This window comes from Orcinus orca, chromosome 1 (genome assembly GCF_937001465.1).
Source record: "Orcinus orca chromosome 1, mOrcOrc1.1, whole genome shotgun sequence".
Lineage (NCBI taxonomy): Eukaryota > Metazoa > Chordata > Mammalia > Artiodactyla > Delphinidae > Orcinus > Orcinus orca.
This window is the reverse complement of record NC_064559.1, coordinates 190,921,196-190,938,437: the sequence shown is the minus strand read 5'-3', so window position 1 is coordinate 190,938,437 and position 17,242 is coordinate 190,921,196. Positions and strand designations below refer to the sequence as shown.

Here is a 17,242-nt window from a genome sequence, read left to right as displayed (position 1 = left end):
AAACAAAAACTTTCATGTGAGAAAAGTAGGGGAAATAGCTAATACCACTAACAGCAAAGCATCAGCAATGAGGAGACTAACCTGCCACGTAAAATGTCTCTTACTATGGTCAGAAAGTAGAATTATTTTTTCCTTTCTAGGTTCTACTGTCACCTACCTAACAATTTTACAGAAAATTTAATAGCTTCAAATATCTTCCTCCCAAGGTCCAGTTACTATGCCTCAAACATTTGTGGTGTGCCACATGCAAGGCCCTATGTGAGATGCAAGTATGGACTAAACTCGTTTATGCCCTTATGTCTAAATATAGAATAAAACCCTAAAATGACATAAAACTGGACACAACAGGATTGGCAATTGGCTCCATTCTCCACCTAGCCCTCTGGGCCAAACTAAAGTTCTGAGAGGGAAAGTGGGACTTAGAGAAGAGGGTGAGGCTGGCAGAGAAAAGGCAAGCAACCATATTAGAAAACAGGGAGTACAGGTGTGGCCCAATATCCCCAGATCAAGCTTATAAAATAGAAGTCACATAACTAATAAAATCCAGGAAGTTCTAGACAGGACACAGAATTGCCCCGCTGATACTTAAGCCAGAGTACTGCCACTAGTTGGTGCCAACCACATCAGGTTTAGCTAGAGATTTGAACTTAACAGTGAAACTTCTGGGATTTTAAACTAGCTAGATGACCTGGTCATTTTATCCATGGAATAAGATGGTGCCACATTTTATGCACTGAATTTTTAGATACCGGTTATTTTATTTGATAAGTTATGCTGTACTCATAAGCAAGAAAGTGTCATATGTACCATATAGATCATAACAATAACATAATGGGGGAAAGGGGTGTTTCAGAAAGGAAAAGATTTTTTTTCCCCCAGTCTTGGGGAAGAAGAAAATGAAGGAAGCCTATAAAGAAATGGTCTGTGAGCTGAGCAGATAGCATGTGCAGAATGGGAGAGAAAGGGTGTTTTAGGAAGAGAAAAACTCTGGCAAAGGTACAGAGGAAGGGCTTCAGCCTGCAAGGAGCACATATTATATTAAGGCAAAGTATAAGAAGATAGACAGCAAAGACCTTGAATATGAGGCTAAAAGTGTTCAACTGGGAGTCACTGAAATTGTTGAGCAAAGAATGACAAGATCAGAGCTGTTCTTTAATAAAGATTGGTTTGACATTTCTTTGTAAAATGGATTGCGGAGGGTGGTTGAAATAGAGGCAATTAAAAAATGCAATGGTTTCAGCTAAGTGGTAAGGAGGTCTGCATTAAGATAGAAGGCATAGGGACTCCCCTGGTGGTGCAGTGGTTAAGAGTCCATCTGCCAATGCAGGGGACACGGGTTCGAGCCCTGGTCCGGGAGGATCCACGTGCGGCGGAGTGGCTGGGCCCCTGCGCCATAACTGCTGAGCCTGTGCTCTGGAGCCCGAGAGCCACAAATGCTGGGGCCCACCCACCTGGAGCCCGTGCTCCGCAATGGGAGAGGCCGCCAAAATGAGAAGCCCGCATACCATGGCGAGGGGTGGCCCCCGCTCACAGCAACGAAGACCCAACACAGCCAAAAATAAATAAATAAAATAAATTTTTAAAAAATTAAAAAGGAAAAAGATAGAAGACATAGCTAATAAGGTGTCCTGAGTACAGCAGGTATACAAATATTTTTTGAACAAATGAATGAATTTGGAATATGCAATATTCACATCTCGGTAGACCCTAAAAGACTGAATTTGAAAATTTCTATTCTTCTTAGCCAGATCTGAGACCAGAAAATAGCTCAGGTTGTAGCTGTTAATCAAATCACGTGGGAATGATTTAAAATCTTAGTGACTTCAAATGGATTAACCTCCAGATATGATAAAGATCATAATATCATTTTTTATATAGTGTCTTTATAGCTCAAATTATTTTCTTATCTTCTTCATAATGATCTCAGAGAATAGGTTCGGTCATTTCACAGAAGAAGAAAACCACATGAAAATGACTGGCCCAAGAATGCTATTAGTGTTAATACCAGGTTAGAATTTGAAGAACTCATTGAGCTGACTTTTCAATTAGCTCATTTTTTTAACTGACGCAAAATTCAAAAGGAAAAATTTTCTTTTTATAACATACCCATACATATCACTCACCTCTGTTACCAAAGGTGAGTGTTCCTTATGTACCCTGCCTATGTAAGCACATCAGAATTTATCCCAGTTTAATAAAGCACACTTGTATGTATCTATGTATGTAGGCTCACTCTATCAATGCACAACTGCTGGCTCGATATACACACTGTCCTGCACCTACTCATCTTGGAGATGATTAACTTAGTGGACCTTAAATGCTGATCTTACCCCATGAGGCCCAAAATATTGCCTCTTAATGACTTCAACCCACTAAACCTGTTTAATCTCAAGCCTAGTTCTACTCTTCAGGACACTCCTAAAACAATAAACTGAACATAGATTAGGCTGAGAAGTCCCAGTCTGAGGCTGGCTTTAGCTTTTTAAATTGATCTCTCAATTAAAGTAGAGCAAAGACAGAATGATCAGAGGTCAATCTCTGTTTACATCACTAAGGGTATTTTGCATTTTTCAGTGGCTATTCATTTTGAGCAAGCTCCTGGGTAACAGTGATCTATTCCAGACAATCATCAACTTTTTAAAAGAATGTTATATAGACTATATTTAGAGGGAATGAAAAAACTGGAGTAGGGAAGAACAAGAAAGGTGAAAATAAGTTAAATGTCAACTTAATAACTTAAATATCAAGTTAAATTTTGCAATGAATCTAGAGAAAAAGCATACAGATTTTTGAAATAATTATTCAACTTACTTTGCAGAATACATTTGTGAGGTATAATCATTGGATGAGCGAGGGATGTAATCGGTGCATGTCATAACTGAAAGAAAGATATCACCAGGAAAAAGTTAGAACATTTCAAAAATGAAATGGGGAAATTTCATGTCTCACTGTATAGTCTTTCAAACTAAATAACAGAATACAACTTGGGCATCAGAAATTTAGAAAGACTATGCAGTAGGAAATACCTCACTCTTCTAATAATGGGTTTAGAGACTTTTAGAGACAGTAAAAGAAGCTAGAATGCAAAGGGTATGGTAAAGCACTCGAAAGTCAGTACCAACAGACCTCTACCTTCACCCATCACTGATCTACAACCATAGATGAAGCAACTTCCTAAGCTCTCAGCTGTGCTCATAGGCAAACTTAAAATGCAAGATCTATGTCTAGGAAACCACATTATACTCCTTCAGCTTATTCATTCTCTGGGTACTTACCCTATTCTGAATAAAAGGTCATAAGAATGACTTGCAGGAAGACAGATTTGGAGCAGGAACTCAATTTTATTAGAAAACTGTAGCTACTGCTGTATATAATCAACAGCAGAAAGACGTAAGTATGCTTCTGTATTACTATTTTTTCAGCTTTGTAGGAAAGGCTTTACGTTTGGCAAAGCAGACACACACCTGAGGAACTGATGTAATACTCTGATAAACCATCAAGTAAAGAGACTTTCACAGCTAGTGTCCTCTTCACCTCCATGACTTCATCCAGAATAGATACCGTCATGAGGCTTGACCCTAATGATTTCATCTGGGATAAATACTGTAAATATTCAACTCAAGTTTGACAGATAGCAGAATCCTATTCATTAGCACTATTTCAGTCCATATTGTAGACAGAGTAACATCACACAGAGCTTGTACCAGACTCCTCAACTGTTCAAGAACTTCCTTCAACAACTATAAAGGAGGTTGCTCTATTGTGATTAGGGACTAAGGGTGAACCAACTAACTTTATGTCCAGCTGGGTTCCCTGAGTGTCTGACCCAAAAAGGGAACCCTGATCAAGATCAGATGCAGGGACAATTCATGCCCAACAGTACGATAAATCATCATCTGTGAGTTTATCATGAATCTTGTCCACTGCCATTGTTCAAAGTCTTTGAAAATACTTAATGGCAATTTGCAGATTATGTTAATCCATAATCACTTTGACAAAAATGAAGGGGATCTCAATTAGATCTAAAGTTCTTAGCATTCATCACATAGAATGGAAGTTCATTTGAAATTCTACATAATGGTTCCTTCTCTGCTGACAAGTACATTCAAAAACCCAAATCCTTCTCCTCCTCTGATTTAATTTAATTCTAGAAGAGGTCCACAAAACATCCTGGGAGATACAGGCCAATTTTTACTTCTCAAGAGAATGAATGAGACTTGATCTTTGCAGTACTTGGGAACTTATCAAGAGTCAGGGCAAGGGACTTCCCTGGTGGTCCAGTGGTGAAGAATCCGCCTTCCAATGCAGGGGACGAGGGTTCTATCACTAGTCGGGGAACTAAGATCCCACATGCCAGGGGCAACTAAGTCCGCGCGCCACAACGACTGAGCTTGTGTGCCTCAACAAGAGAGCCCGCATGCCGCAAACTACAGAGCCCACGCACCACGAGAAAGAAAAGCTCGCGCGCCACAACTAGAGAGAAGCCCACGCACCGCAACGAAGAGCCCATGTGCCGCAATGAAAGATCCTGCATACCTCAAGGAAGATCCCATGTACCGTAACTAAGACCTACTGCAGCCAAAATAAATAAAGAAAATAAATAATTTTTTAAAAAAAGAGTCAAGGCATAATCTGCTTAAAATCTGTAACTTCTCTGTCCCCTTGCCAAGCTGTGGGACAGCTGCCTTCCTACTAAATTGTAAAAGTATTAAGATCATTATTGTATGTGCGCTAAATACCCAAGTCTTCTGTTCCCTTGTGACAAAAAATTGCATGTGAGGTGGGATAATCAAGTTTCAATGACCTATGTCAGCTACACAACAAAGCCAGACCCCAGAATAAAATTACACAAAATGGAAATAGAACCCAAATTTCTTTAGCTTTGTGTAAATAAATCTGGATGTGTTTAACTTTGTACTGGTTAAAAAAAAAAAAAGCAGTGGAGATGAAGCAAAACCTTGAAATATATCCTGAAGGTAAAACTAACACGACATCCTGATGAATTTGTATGTAAGGAATGAGGAAAACGGGAATACAGGATAATTTCTAGGTTTTCAGCTTGAGTAATTAGAAGGATAGTGAAACCACTTCCAAATATGGGGAAGTTCGGGAAGAGAACAGATTTGGTGAGGGCTAAGGGAATAAAAAGCTTTCACACATTTTAAGTATGACTTTCCTTTTAAATATCTAAGTGGAGATGTCAAGTAGGCAGCTGGATTCACAAATGAAATTAGGGGAGAAGTCAGACTAGAAATATAAATTTGGAATTCGTTAACAATGTATAAAACATTTAAAGTAATGTAGTAATGGATGAGAGGATGCAGAAAGAGCAAAGATGGTAGACTAGAACCAAACCCTGAGGCCCACCAACATTCAGAGTTCAGATAGTAGAAGAAAGGCCAGCAAAGGAGAAAGGTGGGAGAAAAAAATAGTGGGAGGCAGGATACAAGGAGAGAAATGTCCACTAGAACTAGCACTTTCAGTTACTGAAAGTAACTAATGACCTTGACAAAAGCAATTTCATTGGAAGAGTGGTGACAGAAGCTAAATTTGAGAGGGGTGAAGGGCGAATGGGAGGTGAGAAAGCAAGTGAGGGCAACTCTTTCCAGAGGTTCCAATGGGTCATGGAACAAAGAGAAGGTCTATATCTAGCAGGGGATGTGGACCCAAAGGACGGTTTTGTGTTTTAAGATGGTAGATACTGAATCATGTCTCTTTACTGACAGGATGGATTAAGAAGAGAAGAACATGACGATGCAGGAATGGTATTAGGATAACCAAAGTACCAAAGTCCTTGGGGGAGGTGAGCACAGACAGGTATGAAGCACAAATAAAAGGTTTTACCTTTGACAGGAGCAAGAATACTATTCCAATTCTGACAAGAATGAAGGAAGATAACATGGGTACAAACACAAGTAGCTTTGAAGATCTGGTGGTGGTAGGATAATAAGGGAGCTTCCTGTCACAGAGAGCTTCTATTTGAGAAGGAGTCATCAGGTAAGCATGAAGAAAGGTGAATGAGTATGGGTGCTTCGAGAGGAAAGAAGTGGTGTGAAATATTAAAAGGTAAAACTCATGAGTGAAATGTAGTAGGGTGCCCACTTGAGGCCCTGTGAGTAAATAGTCAGCTAGGTGTATAATTCATCCAATAATGTTCAGCTATTTGAATGCACTTATAGAGAAGGTGGAGAGTTGGATTAAATTATGGCTGGGGTTTAGCAAGAAGAGTACAAGAGGCCAAATTATTGAAGATATTTGTAAGGGAGTAATTATAATAAAGAACCATAGAATCTATGCTGAGTAAAAAGGGACAGGAAAACAAGAAGGACATTATGGGTATTGGATAGGTCATCTACATGAATGTTGAAACTACCAAGAATAATAAGAGTCTGGATGGAGAAGAAAAAGAAGATCTAGTCTTTAAAGAGCAAAATGACTAGGAGTTCAGTCTGAGGTAAAAAGAAATGTGGGGGAGGGGCATAAATATAGACTTCAAAGGAACTAGAGTTTTTGAGAAAAAAAGAGAAATGCTTTTCAAGAAGCAAGAAGACAACTTACCTCTGGGCCCTGAAGTATATAAGGAACAGGCCTTTTTCTTGGGGATGAGTGAGATTAAAAAAATTAGAGTAGACACTTTTCATTGATTAGAGCAGTTTCCCATATGTATCAGAATTAGCTATCTTCTTGGAAATGCAGATTCCCATCCACATCAGGTCTACTGAATGATAATCACTGAAGATGAGGCTAGAATTCTACATTACAAACAAGCTCTCCAGATGACTCTTAGGTATGTTGAAAGTTTGAGAACCACTGGAACAGCATCTTTGAGGAAATAATATATACAACTCAAGACATACCATTTTTTTTTAAATAGGCACACCATTTTTTAACACATGGGAATTATACAAGGTTAAGCATAATCATCTTAAGATATATCCCCCAAATAAATGTCTTTTCAAAAAGCGTCTTACACAAATTTATCCTTTCAAAGTGTGTGGGAAAATATGGAAGGGCACAGCTATTGGGTTGGCCAAAAAGTTCGTTCAGGTTTTTTCCGTAAGATCTTACTTACTTTAATTTCAAGGAGGACTATTTGCCCTATGGAGCATACCACCATGATATGTCAGAGAACGCTCATGCCTCCACAGGAAAAAAAAAAAAGAACATTCTACAAATTTTTGTCTAATGCATGAATATAACTGTTCTACAAGAGAATAAGGGTTGGTAAGTGGATACCTGAGATGGATCTCCCTCAGGGCCCAGTATCAATCCTGGGCTCTCGGGGGATTACTTTTCTTTTTTTTGGCCTAGATGGATAGGTAGAATTATTTGGTTATTAGGAAAGTAGAAAAATATCAAGCCCTCTGGAGGAACAGTCAGAGGTTGGCCCACAAACTTTTCTGATTTTGAGTAAGGCACTATTTATTACCTTTAGAACATCCAACCTCAAAACAAAAACACAGGGCTTCCCTGGTGGCGCAGTGGTTGAGAGTCCGCCTGCTGATGCAGGGGACACGGGTTCGTGCCCTGGTCCAGGAGGATCCCACATGCTGCGGAGCTGCTAGGCCCGTGAGCCATGGCCGCTGAGCCTGCGCGTCTGGAGCCTGTGCTCCACAACGGGAGAGGCCACAACAGTGAGAGGCCCACGTACCGCAAAAAAAAAAAAACACACAAAAAACAAACAAACAAAAAAACACAATCCCTGGGGAGTGAATTCCATGTGATTTTGTTCCTTAGCTGGTATGTCAATAAGGCTTATAGGAGAGCACAAGGATGAACACACAAACAAGGCAATGAAAGGATTCTGAATATTCTGAGACAAACAAGGCAATCAGTGAAAACCAATTATAAAAGAATAGCATCACCTGGTCACAGGAACACCTCTTCCATGGTGCACAGAATATGGTACTTACTTTCCTCCGACATGGTAAGGTTTGAAGCAAGGCTTGAAGTTTCAGGTTTCTGATCATTGACTTCGGAGTTGCTTACTTGACTGGGAAAACCAAAATGATACATTAGCCCCTGACTGACCTGCTGCATTGCTAAAAGTGATTAAATCAAACCCTTTCTTCCTAGGTAAGTTAAGAGGCAAGGTAAGTCTACTTTATGAAATACTTATTCTTGGATTTTAGCGGCTACCTAAAGAGCTAGGGCCAGGGCTAGTACCTTCAGCATTCTACTGTTCTTCGTCATCACTTCAATCTTTGTGTCACTCGGAAATTCCACCTAAGCCACAGGCAAGTTGGATTTTCTCTGAAGACCACATGGTAAAAGAAAAGTTCCACAACACAAAAAACTGCTGTCACTTTATTTCCAAAGTACCAAAGGGAAGTAGGAAGATGCTTGATTTCAGACAATGGTCCTCATAATCACTTGACAAGTTTTTTCAAATCATACACACTTGCTTCCAAGAAGGGGTTCTGAACCTTAAAATGGTACATTCCGCTGTATTTCCTTTCCCCCAATTAAAAATAAACAAATTTTTATTTTTATCATTCCCAAAACTTAGCAACATCTTTTTAAAAAAAACTTATAAGACAAATTAAGAGAAACTGTAAAAGATAAGTCATGTAAACTGGGAGGACAAGTCATTATGTTAGACACTTTAATGTTGGGAAGATCCTCACTGAAATTCTGAATTGGAGATTATACTTTCATCCCTCACAATGTCCTCTCTCTTCCTTCTACCTTACTTTCCACTCTCCACATATTCCCTCAACTACCAGTATAGCACAGTGCTTAAGAGTGTGGATTCTAGAACCAGTTTGCTTGAGTTCATATTCCACTTTGCCAAAACTAGCTTTATGACTTTAAGCAAGTCACTGAACTTGTTTGTGCTCCAGTTTTTCAACTGTCTATGAGGGATAATTATAGAAGCTACCTTTTAGGGCTGTTATAGAAATTAATGAGTTAATACATGAAAAGTACTTAGAACAGAGACTAGAACAAAGTACAATATAACTGTAGCTAGTATTATTACAATACAACTTCTCCCCAGCCCAGGTATTCTTCCCACATTCATGTTCCCTAGCAAGAAATCTGCTTTGCTATTCTACACTCTAGGGAGACGTGGAGGACACTGTCCCAGACACTACACATATCTGGAAAGAGTAGTTTTAAAAAGAAAAAAATTTTAAAAAGAAATGTTATTTATAAAAAAAAATACACAGCACCAAAATTCTTAAAGCTCTCATTATCTTTTCTGAATGGACCTCTAATATTCAAGCATAATAAAGTTTTTTTTTTCCGGGTATATTCTCAATGTTCAAACAATTTTCCCTAAGATGTAATTAATTTTTAAAGGTAAATCCCCAGATGAAGTTAATTTTAATATATTTACTCAACTGTCTGTACTTCTGGAATAGCGCTTAATATACCAACCAAGATATTACTATGGGAATTGAGGGTAAGGGTCATAGTGAATAGTTACATCGTTTCCCAAAATGGCTTATTTCTTATAATTACCTGAGTGGTAAAAATACAGACTTCTGAGCCCCATCTTATGCCTAATTAAATAAGATTCCAAGGAGAAAGGTATAAACCCAGACAAGAACTTCACATTTCTGACTACAATGACTGGTCTTCTATGTGTACCTGAATAAGTCTGGGGTTCACTGTTACACCCACTGTTGAAAGACTATTTCTAGATCCTGTATCTTAGAAGGTATATTTGTATGGTCTGGCATACAATGGACCAGTGCCTAAAATCCTATGGTCCTGTAATCTTATAGCAAAATCCCCTACCTATTCAACTGAGTATCTAGAGATTAAATAGAAACAACAGCACCAAGACAGTGAATTAACTCCAGCACTTTGTTAAATATTTAAAGTTATTGTATCTAGAAAAATTATTACTGTCTCAAAATATAATTATTTTCAGTTATATAAACATAAATTTTACTTAACAATGTGTGTATATTAAAATAAATGCTCCAAAATAAAATTTCCCTCCTCCAAAAAAGAGCAAAAACACCCAAACTCCAAAAGTAAGCACCACAAATATTTCATTCTCATTCAGTAGAACTCTTGTCAATAATTAACACAACCAACTAAAGAGTGGATAAACAAAGTGTGGAATAGACATACAGTGAAGTATTATTCAGTCTTAAAAAGGAAGGAAATTCTCACACATGCTACAACATGGATAAACCATGAAGACATTATGCTAAATGAAATAAGCAAGTCACAGAAAGACAAATAACTTATGATTGCACTAATAAGAGGTACTTAGAGTACTCGAAATCACCGAGACAAAAAGCAGAATGATGGTTGCCAGGAGCTGGGAAAAGGGGAAAGTGGAGTTACTGAAGTCTTTTTTGGGGAAAGGGTCAATGCTTGATAGTGAAAATATGACAGATCATTTAATTGGAAGTGTATAAGACACAGGGCTAGTGTGACAATAGAATAAATAAGCTGGAATGATAGTGTGTGTGGTGGTATAAGAGTAGGATTCTTAAAATTTAGATGTTAGAGGTGATGCAGTTACCGATTCATATGGTTGGTAGACAAACAACAGAAGGTAAGAACTGTGGACAACTGAAAATCATGGTGTTGTGGAAGCCAGAGCATGACATGCAAAGAAGCTGCCTCTTTTCTACAAGGGGAGCCAAGCTAATGACTAAGGTGTCCCATATCCATTTGGTAATTAATGATTAACCCCTTGGATTTTCCTTATTTCTGTCTTCCCTATTAAGTATACAGTACATCTGACTGAAGAATATTCACCATTGTGTCTCTTCCACATATCACAGGATCTGAGAGATACCATGAGATTGGTATATATTGTTGAATAAATAATGAATAAATGAAAAAAATCAGCACCTATGTGTCAAGGACAAACTTTTAGAGGAAAATCTTCACCTTAAACCAAATAATTTCAAAACGTAAAGACTGATGCTAAAAACCAAAAAGAGAGTAGTCAACACAAATCATGCCCATATACTAATCAGCATGTAAAAACAATTATAAGTAGGTCATTAGAAAGAAATTCAACTCTGTATACCTTAAAGTTTGCTCTCCTGATTCCTGCATCTTGGCTTTTTTCACCTGTAAAACAATTATACAAAAGCATCAATGTCTTGATCTGTTTTTAAAATCATCTAGCTACTCAAGTGGCAGCCTAATATTAACGAATAAATTACAGGGTAACTGTTTCCTTTTGTTTCCCTTAGATTTATTTTATTAATCCCTATTATATTTTAGAGTTAGAGATGTACTTTTTTTCACATGAGGCTCTCTCTTTTTTTTTAAATGAAAAAAGTGTTTTTCAGATTCAAGGTAAATAAAAGGTTTACCAGGATTTTTACTCAACACAGAATGTTTACCAGGATAAGGTATCCAAACTCGGATATAAACTGGTTAGTTTAAAATTTTACCAGACACACAGTTTTATTCTCAAACAGTAAGTATGGCAATCTCACTATCATCTAATCATTTATTTAACAGAAATATCTTTATATTCAAATTACTTACATGCCAAAAATAAAAATAAATTCTAATCAGGTTACCAGTAATCTAAAAAATATTCTTCACACTATACTGTTTTTTCCCCATATTTTCACCTTCTCTAATTCCTTCTAAGGTAAAAGCATTTTCATTGAAACAGTTTAAGAATCCATAAATGAAAGATCAATGGTTAATACTACTAAGTTTCCCCTGTTTTTTTATATGACAAAGAATCTGATTTTAGAGTTTTCTGATTAGAATTACTAGTTATAGTAGAAGTATGCTTAGTGTGCTTAGCCATACAAATTATGAACACTTAAAGTATTTCAAGCTGACAGAGAGTACTGCCAACCACTACAAAGAGTAAGAACTCACAGAGGCAGCAACTTTGCTAAACAATTTTAAATAAACATATCCGGTGGGAATGTAGCTATTTAATATGATTAAATTTAACAATTCAGACAAGGTAAATAATAAATACAAGTTAAATACAAGGCCCATACAATTTCTCATGGACAGCCACTCCTCATGAGAAAACATGACAAAATAAATAAAACCAAATACTCTTGGTTATTTGCTTATGGCATATCAACTCATTATATAATGCTGCCTAAATTTTCAAAGGTACCAATAAAGATAAAGAAAAAAGGGGCATTAAAAAAGAACCCTCTAGGGACTTCCCTGGTGGTGCAGTGGTTAAGAATCCACCTGCCAGGACTTCCCTGGTGGCGCAGTGGTTAAGAATCCGCCTGCCAATGCAGGGGACATGGGTGCGAGCTCTGGTCCGGGAAGATCCCATATGCTGCAGAGCAACTAAGCCTGAGAGCCACAACTACTGAGCCCACGAGCCACAACTACTGAGGTCTGTGCGCCACAACTACTGAAGCCCACGTGCCTAGAGCCCGTGCTCCACAACAAGAGAAGCCGCTGCAACAAGAAGCCTGTGCGTCACAACGAAGAGTAGCCCCCGCTCTCTGCAACTAGAAAAAGCCTGAGCACACCAATGAAGACCCAACACAGCTAAAAATAAATTTTTAAAAAACCCTCTAAATTTAGAAACAAAATTATAGAAGCATATGAAGAAAAAAGAAAAAAACAAACAAGTTTGAGGTAGATAAACCCTTACTAAGCATGATATTAAATTCAAAAGCCATAAAGGAGAAAACAGACTGATTTTACAAAAATTCAAAACTTGTTTATGATAAAAGATACCAAAACCAACCAGGAGGTCAAGGAATTCCAGAATGGTATACATACTGTGACAAGAGAATTTAATTGTATTTCAAATGTATGACATAACCTCACTGAAAGGCATAGGAGAAAAATACGCTGATGGAGTAACGCTGGAAAACACGTTTTGACTGGAAACTGCAAGGCTAAAGATAAGAAAAATTCAACTTTCTAGTTTATCTACTTAAACTTTCTAGTTTATCTATTTATGTCATTTCACAAATGACAAAATACAGGCTCTTGCTATAATATAAATGTGCTGTCCCTCCCACCTGAAGATGACAGTATTTATATAAGGTCAGATAATACTGTAATTTTCCAATAGTGGTGATGAATCTATGCTTAGCTCACCCAAAGACCCTCTTTGCGATCAAAGAAATAATTTTAAAACAGTCTATGGTCTCCTAACAGTAATCCATATAAAGAAAACTAGAGCACTGAGGAATCTAATTTATCAGTCTTCATTTTATTAGCGCCACAGAGTAACAAACTTAGCTAGAGAACTAAAAAAAAAAGCCCTGGAGCAAAATTTTAAAATATACCATAATGGCCTTTCAAGTAAGAACTACGCTTTTTTACTTTCTATTTACTACAGTGCCAACTCGGTACAAAGAGTATGTACTCATAAATAGAAATGGAGAAAATGTACTTAAAGACATATCTACCAAACGGAAACGTCTGGGGGAGGAAAATGTGTTATCAACTAATTTTGTACCTTTCACAGCCCATTGTTAGCCTTGATTTGGGCAATTATGTCCTCCTGTAAGTCAGGGATAGGAAACCTTGGCACCAGAGGCAGGTAAACTAAAAGGATACAGACAGATTTCACTGGATTACAAAAAGGATGGGTTCAAACAATACAATCCAGAAACTGACAGAATGTAAAATAGTACAGCTAGTTTGGAAAACAGTCTAGCAGTTCCTCAAAAGGTTAAACATAGAGTTACTATTACATATAATCCAGAAATTCCCCTCCTGACTATATAACCAAGAGAAATGAAAACTTATGTCCACACAAAAACTTGGACATGAATGTTCCTAACAGCATTATTCAAAATAGCCAAAAAGTGGAAACAACCCCAGTGTCCATGAACAGATAAATACAATAATGATAAATAAAATGATGAATGATAAAATAAATCCATACAATGAAACATTCAGCAGTAAAAGGGAAGGAAGTACTTATACATGCTAACACATATGAATCTTGAAAAGATTATCCTAAGTGAAAGAAGCCAGTCACAAAGGACCACATATTTTATGAATCCATTTACATGCAATATCCACAAATAGGTCAATAGGAAAGTAGATTAGTAGTTGCCTAGGACTGCGGGAGGGAGGGAATTGAAGGGTGACTGCTAATGGGTACAGAATTTCTTTTTGGAGTGATGAAAATGTTCTAAAATTGACTCTGGTGATAGTTGCAAAACTCTGTGGATATACTAAAACCCATCAAATTGTATACTTTAAAATGGATGTGAATTGTATCTCAATAAAGTTGTCATTTAAAAAAATGACAATCTTACGGGCATGTTATGACTAAAGGTTACACAAAAAGGAAGAACCACTGGCAAATACATGAATCAGAGCTCTACTTGTGCCTCTGCTTTAAAAAAAAAAAAAAAAAATCAGGCTTTAGATATAACAGAGCAAAGGAATACATATAACCCAATAAACAAATTCAGAATATCCAGGCTCAAGGCTCAGTTCTGAGAGTTAATTCACTGTATGTCTACTTCTCTACATCTGTTTTCTCAACTGTAAAAGAAAACTATGACTATTTCACAGGCCTGCTGTGAAGATGAAATTGGTGGTGGTAGGGAGAGCGAATGAGAGAGAGGTGAATGAGAGAGAGGTGTTTATGAAAGACAAAGACATTGTTAAATTTTAATGTTACCACCAAAAACAGCAAAAACAAAGCTCAATTTCCAAAATTTCAAAGACCAGATTAAGAAATACCACCTTCTAGATAAGAAAATTACATTATGCGTCTCAAATGTCATTCCAGAACTATTCTGATATGACTTTCAAGTATGTAACTATAGTGACTCCTAAGTTTTAACAAGAGGCTAAATCATACTAGGGCTTGGTAAACTATAATCTTGGGAATAATAAATCCAACAGAAGTCTGCATGAAGCCTATAAAAAGGAAGATGTTTTTGTCAGAATTTATCCACCACTGTCAAACAAAGCAAATCATTCTCTTTACTAGAAAGTCACACTCTATATTCTAGAAGGGGAAAGGGCTTGATCATAACCTGGATGAAATTATACACAAAAAACATTTAATGCTATTTTCTTTGATTGTGCTTACCAACAGTCTTTTTTTTTTTTTTTTTTTTTTTTTTTGCGGTACACGGGCCTCTCACTGTTGTGGCCTTCCCGTTGCGGAGCACAGGCTCCGGACACGCAGGCTCAGTGTCCATGGCTCACGGGTCCAGCCGCTCCGCGGCATGTGGGATCTTCCCGGACCGGGGCACGAACCCGTGTCCCCTGCATCGGCAGGGGAACTCTCAACCACTGCGCCACCAGGGAAGCCCACAGTCATCTAATTATTAATTTTACTTCCAGAACTTGACATAAGGAAATGAGTATGTGGAGAGTGAGAGTAAGCATTCTAAATCACTAGAAACTAGAAAGGTAAATACCCGTGGCAGAGACAACTGCCTGCTCCACCATTGCATGTGGGGTGTGACTTGCGATGGGAGGCAAAAAACATGTCTTTTAAGTTCACAGGTACCCGTCCAAAAGAAGTCACATCTGGACCTAGTAGAAACTAGTGGGCATCAGATTCTGGATTTGATCTGGATGCAACAACTGATGGAAGCTGGGGCTGTTTCTCTTAAGAGGAATGTGTGGGGTAAGGAGTTACATATTGTTCTTTAGATGTAAAAAATGAAACAGGTGAACCAAAGAGAAGATTACTGTAGATTCACTTATAAATATTCAGTGGTCTTTTTCCTGTTCCTGGGCACACAGGATGCTATAGACTGAACGTCTGTGTCTTCCCCCAAAATTCATATTTTGAAATTTTATCCCCAATATGATGAAATTTGGAGGTGGGGCTTTTGGGGTGATTAGGTCATGAGGCTGGAGCCCTCATGAATGGGATTAGAGGCCTCCTGGGAATTCCCTGGCAGTCCAGTAGTTAGGAGGTTCACTGCCGGGGGCCCAGGTTCAATCCCTGGTCAGAGGAACTAAGATCCCGCAAGCCGTGCAGCAAAAAAATTAAAAGATAAATTAAAAAAAGAAAGAGATCTCCTTTTCCCTTTCCACCATGTGAGGTCACAGCAAAAAGATGGCAGTCTATGAACCAGGTAGCAGGCCCTTACCATACACCAAATCTGCTGGTGTCTTGATTTTGGACTTCCCAGACCCCAGAACTGTGAGAAATCAATTTCTATTGTTTATGAACCACCAATTCTATAGCATTTTGTTACAGTAGCCAGAATAGACTAAGACACAGATTGATGGCATTTTCCAGAACCCCTTGCTGTCAGGTTGGAGCCATCCACATAAGCCACTTCTACAACTACCCCTTAAAAACATCTCATGTGATTCTCCAATCCTCTCTTCCGTTTCTTTGGCAACCATGGAGGCCACAGTTGAAGATAATAGCATCAAAGATGAAAGAAGCCTTCATGGAAGACTGGCCCAGGAAAGCTGTCAATCCACATGAGACTAATGTGAGAGAAAAATACACTGCAGATTCATTCTCCAATGTTAAATGCCTACAGTGAGAATTCTAGTTCATATTCACGCTATCATTCATTCAACTGACTATTCTCTACCAAGCCCTCCTGAAAGGGAATATAATGATGAACAAAATACAGTCCTTGACCTCAAGGAAGTTATAGTCTGGTTGAAAAGAAATAGATAATTTCTAAAACAGTGAAACAGGGACTTCCCTGGTGGCATAGGGGTTAAGAATCCGCCTACCAATGCAGGGGACACAGGTTCGAGCCCTGGTCCAGGAAGATCCCACATGCCACGGAGCAACTAAGCCCGTGAGCCACAACTGCTGAGCCCGCGTGCCATAACTACTGAAGCCCGTGCACCTAGAGCCTGTGCTCCACAACAAGAGCAGCCACCGCATGCAAGGAAGAGTAGCCCCTGCTCACCACAACTAGAGAAAGCCCACACGCAGCAACAAAGACCCAACGCAGCCAAAAATAAATAAAATTTTTAAAAAGTAATAAATAAAACAGTGAAATAATGATTCTGATAGAAGTTCAAGGTTCTATGGAACACAAAGAAGGAGCACCAAACCCAGTCTTTTCACTGGGGGGAGTCTAGAGAATTAGAACTCATTTGAAATAACTTAGGTACCTGCTTATAAATGTGGAAATAAAACATTTTTAATTGATATGGTATCCTTTATAGTTTGAAAATTACCCTCCTTTTTTTTTTTTTTTTGCGGTACGCGAGTCTCTCATTGTTGTGGCCTCTCCTGTTGCGGAGCACAGGCTCCGGACGCGCAGGCTCAGTGGCCATGGCTCACAGGCCCAGCCGCTCCGCAGCATGTGGGATCCTCACAGACCGGGGCACGAACCCGTGTCCCCTGCAT

At 38.3% G+C, this 17,242-nt stretch overlaps 1 protein-coding gene across 8 annotated transcripts in view; it reads right to left on the bottom strand.

The window, feature by feature from the left end:
* Positions 1 to 17,242, bottom strand: part of EYA3 (EYA transcriptional coactivator and phosphatase 3) — a 105,128-nt gene that overhangs the window by 46,210 nt on the left and 41,676 nt on the right. For 5 of the 8 annotated variants that reach the window (XR_004481648.2, XM_033422427.2, XM_033422434.2 and 2 more), the window contains 3 exons: positions 11,003 to 11,046; positions 7,914 to 7,993; positions 2,812 to 2,878 (listed from right to left, as the gene is read on the bottom strand). Coding sequence is in view for 7 of the 8 variants with exons in the window: in XM_033422427.2 (XP_033278318.1) it covers positions 2,812 to 2,878; positions 7,914 to 7,993; positions 11,003 to 11,046 (191 nt within the window). In the remaining variant the exon portion in view is untranslated. Of the gene's footprint in view, positions 1 to 2,811; positions 2,879 to 3,464; positions 7,478 to 7,913; positions 7,994 to 11,002; positions 11,053 to 17,242 lie in introns of those variants that run through there. The other 3 variants (XM_033422432.2, XM_033422430.2, XM_033422435.2) reach the window with 3 other exon arrangements.